The sequence below is a fragment of the Halyomorpha halys genome, unplaced genomic scaffold (genome assembly GCF_000696795.3).
Source record: "Halyomorpha halys isolate HHAL.00 unplaced genomic scaffold, Hhal_1.1 Scaffold1106.1, whole genome shotgun sequence".
Taxonomy (NCBI): Eukaryota; Metazoa; Arthropoda; class Insecta; order Hemiptera; family Pentatomidae; genus Halyomorpha; species Halyomorpha halys.
In genome coordinates, this window is record NW_027107903.1 from 262,928 (window position 1) to 271,294 (window position 8,367).

Here is an 8,367-nt window from a genome sequence, read left to right on the forward strand (position 1 = left end):
TATATTATTTTGAATCGGACATACTCTAAAGATTGTTCAGTAGAATGCAGTTACTTACAAGGGATCGCCAATTTCGATGAATGTTTTTCGGTGATACTAGGATGAAAAATATTAAATACGGGTTCCAGTCTATAAATTGTAAATTAGATGTCCTGCGTTCACGAAATAAATTCACAGCTCCTCTCAATTTAATCAAATCTAAAGTAACTACAACTGTACTTTCGTCCTGTTGTTATTCTAATGTTTGTGATTTTAGATAAAAAAAAAAAACAGTAATACGAAAATTTTGAGCATACAAATTTTATTTTACCAGTACTATCGAAATTTGTATTTAAGGGTTGAGAGACGATATTTAGTTTTCCATACAAAATATATGTTGTCCTACTTTGCTAGGTCAGTTGGCCTAAATTATTTCAATTCAATCAGATTTCAGATGTAAAATATCAAAAATACATGGTAAATTATATTAAATAAGTTAAAATTCATATTACATCACATAAATCAAAAATTATATTCTTATTTTGTAGTTGTATTTTTTTTTGTACTAAACTGTAGGATCAAATTAGGTGAACTTTAAATAATAACTTATCATAAAATCATAAAAGTTTATAAAAAATAAAAATAAAATAATTACATGATATTATATCTAATAATATTAAATAAGAAAAAAGAAATTTTAAAATTTCTATGTTATGAAATTCTACTTATTTAACTGAGTGTTATGACCATAATTAAATATTTTTATGTTTTTTAAAAAAAAGTAAACTTGTGATTTAATTAATTTAAGTGATGATTAAAATTATCTAAACCAGTTAACTGAAGAAATTATTAACAGTAACCGATTTTTTAAATAATTTCAGGCCCAGCCAAAGTATTTGGTGAATAATTCAATACGCAAGATAGCTATGGCAAATCTTTTATGGAGTTCAGGAATTTCATTAATATTTCCTGAAGCCGCAATTACACCAACAATTACAGAACAGCCTGTGCTAAAAGAACGTTAGGTACTCCACAGTAGGATATTAATATTTCCTGAAGTCTTTTCGTCCCGTTGATTAGAACTCTGAGGCAATCTCATGTCCTATTCCTGGGAAGCTCTGCCAATATCGTTTATTCTTTAATAGCAAAGTTAGAGGTATTTGTAAGAGGGTACTAATGTTTCATTACTGATTCTTTGTGGTTCTTGATAAACGGATAAGGAAAGTCATAACGACTTCCTTTTACTTTACCTGTCTGTAAATTCCAATATACATAATATTCTAAAAAAGATTTATACACCTGGAAGAGGTATTATTGAGCTTCAAACAGTAAACCTATGAAATAAATTATAGTCATGTCCACTTGAAATGAATGATACTGACTCTTTTGTGTATACTTTACATTAAACTTGTTATAAAGAAGCTATTAAAAATTAAAATAAAATAACGGGTGCAAAACTACAACTGTCTTACAAAATAATTTACTATATTATTTTCAAAATATAATGATATATTATAGATAATTATAAATTATTCTAATCGAGGCCAGCTTCTATCTATTTATAACATAGAGTATTTTTTCCCATCTTTTTTTCATTTCAGATAAAAACTTTATAGATATGCATATGTATATGTATATAAAATGCTGATAGATCATTTAATTTTCCTTGTTTTATATCTGAAAGTTTATGAGATTTATTCTACTTTTAATAGATTTATTCAAAATCCTTGCCATGGATAGCCAGGGAAACCTTAGATTAGTGCGATAGATTAACACTTTATGTTTTTCTCGTCTAAAGTTAGCAATTGCCCAAAGTCGCCTAACACATTGTATCAACGAAGATATAGGAGAAAACAACAACTGAATTTTCGCAATGATTTTGCTTATTCGAAGCGTTATTTATTTACTGTAACTGGAAATAACCATACGAAAAGAAGTTTTACTAAGTATAATTTGATTTGAGTGCAAACATAAAGATGTCTGCTCTTGGGAAATCCATTCTACCTTAAATAGAATCGGATATGTGACAACGTTGGGTAGTGTGTTCGTGAGTTGTAAAAGGAATTTTCCTTTGTTGCGTTTGATGGTTTTTTGACAAAAAGGTATTTATATTCACTCAAAATCTTTGGTAATTTAATGTTTTGTAATCTAGTTATAATCAATATAAGCTTTAAATAATAATTGCCGACCCAATGTGCAAGAAAATAATATAAACTGCGTTCTCTATAACTCAAGCAACATGTCTGTATATTTTCCAGATTTGAGACATATTTATCATTATATAATAATAAAGATATCGTAAATTAATTTGAGAAAAATGGCTATATTAGGTTTATAATATATTATGACTCTTCATTAAATACAGTTTTTTTATACTTTTTGTTAATCAATAATAATTATAGGGTATATTTATATAAATATTTCTCTAGTAAAAGTCGTCGCTCAAGGTGCAATTACATTTATTGTATCATATGTGATTTATTATTTATTTAAAAAAATGTCTCAAACCATGAATTATTATTTTTGAAGTTGTGATAATCGTTATTTCAAAAGATATGAATAATAAAAAAAATGATCCAAGATACATTGAGTCATAATAACTTTATAAATTCTGTACAAAGTGTTACTTTAGGAAGATGTCTGGGGACTTGTAAATTCAAATATTATATATTACATTTCATTAAAATATTATCTAAACTTTGACAAAAACATTTTATATTTTTGATTGAATTATTTTGACCCATATTCTGGATTATTTTTTTTATAAATCTTAGTTGATAAACTAAATGAATAACATTTTTTTTGTGTATGTGAGCAATGCATTAAAAACTTTATTTTACCGTAAACTGAGGTCATTCTGGGACTTTGATATAAGAACTTGAGATTAACTTTCGTTTAATCTTGACAAAGAATGATCTAACACGCCAGACTGATCCAAATTCAAAATAAACTCTCATATTTAAGTCATCCCGTAGTCACAGAGTAACCTCAGTTTACTGTAGTATAAATCATTTTCCATTTTTCTTTCATCTTTTTTTCGAGTTTTTGATACATTTATGATACGAAGGATAAATTAAAAAAACATATATTATTTACTTAGATGCAACTATGATTTTTAAAAAATCAACTAACAATAATAAGCGTCAAAATTAAATCAATCAAAACTACGAAAAGTATTTGCCATAGTTGAGATAATAAGGTTTGTATATCAATAGCAATACTAAATTTCTGCAGCCAGAAACAAATCCATTCACGCCATCAAATACAAGTTGTTTCAAAAAGAAAATATAAAATGATGTTTCCTTGAAAAGTGTTGGTACATAAGTAACACCACTTTTTAATTAAATGACAACCATTTCTGAAAAAAAGAAACGGAAATAATTGGATTTTTTATAGTACGAGGCATCGTCTTTATCCTACAACATCATGTACTAAATTTTACAATTCTGACATTCTGCTTATACCTGTTGAATAGGATTTTATATGGACAAGTGACTACATTCGAACTTTTAGATAAGAATCAAATGACTTAAAGGATATAAGTACATGTATATATAGTTGACCATAAATATTTGTTTATAAGAAAATGGTCAGGGTAGCTGTTCAATCTTTACCTTTGGACAGCCCTGATGAAGCCCTACAAAGTGGGGTGAAACGTCGGAAAATAAATAGGTGTAAACTATTTTTGTTTCTCTTTTGACCGCAACCCTGACCATCTTCTTATATATAAAGAATATAAGCTACTGATACTAATACTATTTCTATAAAATTCAGAAAATATGTCTGGACAACAATTGGAAACAGGAATATGAGAACTATCCTCTTACTGTATTTTATACGCGGATGACATAGTTCTAATAGGCAACTCAAAAATAATATATACAACAAGCTCTGGTGTAATCGAAAGTGGAATATTCCAGAAAATTAAGAAGAAAATTCCAAAACTATAGTGCTCAAGACGGAAACAGGAATACGTTCAACTGCTCTGTAACAGCCATATAGCACAAATAAGAACAAGATGCATGTGAATAACTCCATCTACATGACTCCACTCATCTACGGTGAAAAAAAAACGAGACCATGTTAGACAGCAATGCCAGTCACAACATCAGAAATAAATTTCCTACCTAGTTTTGATAACTAGTAGGGATTCCATAAGTAATGGAATCATCAGAGAGAAGATTGAAGTTCGACAAATCAAGTGGCTTAGGCAAGTATGCCCCAAAACACGAGGAAATGGACCGTATAAGGTATTCGAGGCTCCATCTACAGGAAAGAGATCATGTGCAGAGGATCGGGAAAAATGAAAAGAATCCCTCAATCAAATGATGTGGTTAAGGAGATACTGAATAGAATGGTTACGCTGAATAGAGGCTCTATTGGTGCCAATAATGATATAAAACGAAGAACTATTAAACAAGATTAAGATTGATAATTATAAAACAACATCAACTCACCAGTAATTACTACGACTGATATCCAAGTCATGGTGTCCTCTCCGAGGGAGCAGCTATAGTTGCCTGAGTCTGTTGGGCCGACGTTGGCTATGTACAGCTGGCTCTTAGCTCCGTCGGGAAGGATGTCTGTCTTCACGCTGCAACACCAGCAATGATTAGATCGCTTATGGAATGTTAAAATTTGCTAATTATAAATATTTTTAAAGTACACTACCTCAGTAAATCTACTGTGGAAAATATTTGATGGTGTCGTATATCTGAAAGGGTGCTATGAATATGAAGTTGAACGAATGAAATCCAATTTGGGATGAATGTGACAGTGAAGCGAAAAAAAACACTGATGTTCCATTTCTGAGAAAATGGGTAAATAATTTCAATAAAAACAAGTGCTATGGTGCAGCCATCACACATAATCCACTTGATATTTCATTTTAAGTTAAGATTAGCCCGACTTCGTTTCAAGACAGGAATTTTTTTTTAATCCAGGAGGGAAGTCTTGAACATTTTGCTCATATTGAGAAATACACGTCAATATTTATTTAGTATTTTATTTGTCTTGTTTATCTGTCTACCTTCTGTTGACTCATTGATGTTGCCATTACCGCATGTTTATGTTATTCCCTCTTTTACCTCCCCATCTATACTCAATTCAGTTTTGCTCTCGTCTACTCGCAACGAGACTAACAAAGACTGAGCGTTTTTCTCACCAGTACACTCCTACTGTGATATCTTTTTTTTTAGCATTATGCTCACCTGGACACCTGCGTTTCTTATAGTAAATCACGAGCCGATGCAAGATCATGGATTCTTCAGCTCCTTTACCAGAGTGAAAAAACTGGCAATTATCACCAACCAGGGAAAAATTAAAAAACATTATTTATAAATTCTGTTTATTTAGGCGAGTTTTGTCACAATCCCTTACATTCTTACGTATCGGTATGATTGTTTTGACAGCAATATACGTTTATATTACTATTATTTATATATAATAATTATCATTATGCTCGGTTGTTCGCGCAATTGCGGGTTAAGTGTCTGAAGTGGGAGACCTAGAAGTCGAACCATCTTCATATTTCTGTTGATTTATTTTATTTTTTTCAAATATTTAAAAATGTTCGCACTATACGTGCAGTGTCTAAGAGAACTGTCTGTTGAGCCTTTATTATTATTATTTTTATTATATACTTTTATATTAATTTAAGAAATATGGTATTCACATGGAAACAATATTTTTATTTAGACAATGATCAAATAATCCTTAATAACAATGACAGATAGTTAATTATGAGAGATAGTTGACCGTGGACGATGAACGAGGAGAAGATGATTGGGGGTGCGGTCAATGAAAAACACAAATAAGTTCGATTAACCTATTTTTAATTTGTCAACGTTTCGGCTAGAGTTTCTAGCCTTCTTCAGGGCTAAAAACAGAACAAGATAACAGCCACAGTAAGTATAGAAATATAAAAAAAAGAAAAAAGAAAGTATAAACAGAATAATTTTACACATAAAATGAATAATTTTATAAAATAGAATTAATAAAATGAAGTGATGAGAGAAGCGGGAAATAAAATGTATACATAGGTAATTGAAAAAGTGGGTAAAATAACATAATTAAGGAAATTAATTGAGGACATTTTAGTAAAATAACATACATTTAAGTAAAATAACATAATTAAGGAAATGAATTTCTTAATTATGTTATTTTACCCACTTTTTCAATTACCTATGTATACATTTTATTTCCCACTTCTCTCATCACTTAATTTTAATAATTCTGTTTTGTAAAATTATTCATTTTATGTCTATAATTATTCTGTTTATACTTTCTTTTTTATTTTTCTATACTTACTGTGGTTGTTATCTTGTTCTATTTTTAGCCCTGAAGAAGGCTAGAAACTCTAGCCGAAACGTTGGTACATTAAAAATAGATAAATCGAATTTATTTGTGTTTTTCATTGACCGCACCCCCAACCATCTTCTCCTCGGACAGATAGTTAATTATTTAAAAAAATTATTTACTGTACTTAAGAGAAAGCTATTTTTCAAATTCGACATTTAAGACATGACTTATTGATGAGACTGTTATAAGATATAGCTGATATAGGCCATATAATTACTCATTGAAATAACAATTTTATTCTTAATCATTATAACCTTATTCGATAAAACGATAAAAAAATATGTAAAATTGATGATTTAAACCTTAGATACCATGGTCGACTTTTACTTCTTCGATTTCCACTTCCTTTAAGTTGATTTTGAAAAAAAAAGTCTATTAAATATGATACATATACCTTCATACCTTAAATGCATAATTTCCATTTCAAATGACTGCATTGCTTGCAAATTGAGAGAGCAAAAGCACCGACCATTTTGCAAGAATTATTTCGGTAGAATCAAGGGACAATAAAAAAACTTTAAATTTCCATTGAAAATAAAGATCAAAAGTCTTTAATTAATTAAAAAATAAATAAAACTTACTAATCCAAATCATAAAGGTGAAGCTGTTCATGAGTAATATAAACACAACATATTTCATACCCAGGGACCGGCCCTGCCATGTCATCTTTTACATAAATTATGGAAGAAGATTACATGGTCCATGGTCTGTGAAGGGAGATCTTTTCTGGTTAGTTAGTCCCAAGTAAGCCTGTTACCTTGCTAGCAATGCTAATGTATCAAACCAAATGTAATAGGATTAGAAAATACTGTATGGAACACGCAGAAGAAATGGCCAAATGAACTAACTTAAAGGAACACTTGAATGAAATAAGCTATTACCAAAACTTTCAATATTTTGAATGTAAGCCGCGAAGGTAAATTTAAAAATATTTATTATGAAGTTGAAAGTGCTGTTATAAATATAGAACCTGTGTTTAGTAAATTAGTGAGCAATTTAAACAAAGAATTGCTTAAACACAAATATGTAAAAAGTAATAGCTCACTATCGATCTATTGATGAATACTAACGATCAATTATCAAACAATTTGTTGTTTAGGTTTAAAGCATAATTTTAGCATGTTAAAATTTATTACACACAAAAAAACTTAAAAGCATACGAATAAACACTAATATGATAGTTAATTAACCACACATTCAAGTACATCAAGTACAAGTGGTGACAACTCTGACGGATGGAAAATAGGAATAATAGGCCTGCTTGTCGGATTTTTACCACCCGTATCAACCCTGAGAAAAAAATAATATTCCACAAGCCCATAGACAAAATAAGAGTAGAAAAATCTGAGTGAAGGATGGCTGGTGACAGCGTCATTATTGCCAAATAAAATATCTAGTAGCTAATATTACTGGAACAAGTAAATGTACTAGAATATTGATGAAATACCATCATTTTTGACATATTAACCGTAGTTGGTCTATAATATTAAATGAAAATTGCTGCCAACCAGCCCCGGTAATGCCTACATCAAATGAAATGGCGTTTCAATACCAACACCTCGAAGAAAGTTTTCTTGCTCTTACTTATATTATCATCCATTCCTGACTATGAGTCCAAGTAATAAAAAAAAATTAATTTCCTTTCTAAATAAATCCTGAATGTAATATCGAGAACGAAAAACATATGGTTATAAAGTCAGTAAAAAGTGCATCATTAATCTACATTTAAAGTTGACGAAATATAATAAAGCAGCAAATAATTTGCAGTATAGGGTAAAATCCTTAAACATCGATGTGTACCCTGTGAAAATATTTTCATAAATTAAAACATTCATGAGGTAGATTATTCATATATATTATTAACTGAAAACGAATAGTATCTTTCAATTAATATGTGTTATTTAAATAAAAGTCTTCTTGTTTAAACACTGTGGTCAAGCTGTTTGGACCTTGCACATAATATGGTTCCTTTACAATATCAACAATCTCTTGTTAAAAAAAAATATATTCAGTTTTATAATATATATA

At 29.5% G+C, this 8,367-nt stretch overlaps 1 protein-coding gene across 1 annotated transcript in view; it reads right to left on the reverse strand.

Moving 5' to 3' along the window:
- Positions 1-8,367, reverse strand: part of LOC106688339 (opioid-binding protein/cell adhesion molecule-like) — a gene marked incomplete at its 5' end in the record, with an annotated part of 77,118 nt that overhangs the window by 905 nt on the left and 67,846 nt on the right. Inside the window, one exon of the mRNA XM_014432753.2 lies at positions 4,437-4,573. Within this exon, the coding sequence (XP_014288239.2) occupies positions 4,437-4,573 (137 nt within the window). The remainder of the gene's footprint in view (positions 1-4,436; positions 4,574-8,367) is intronic.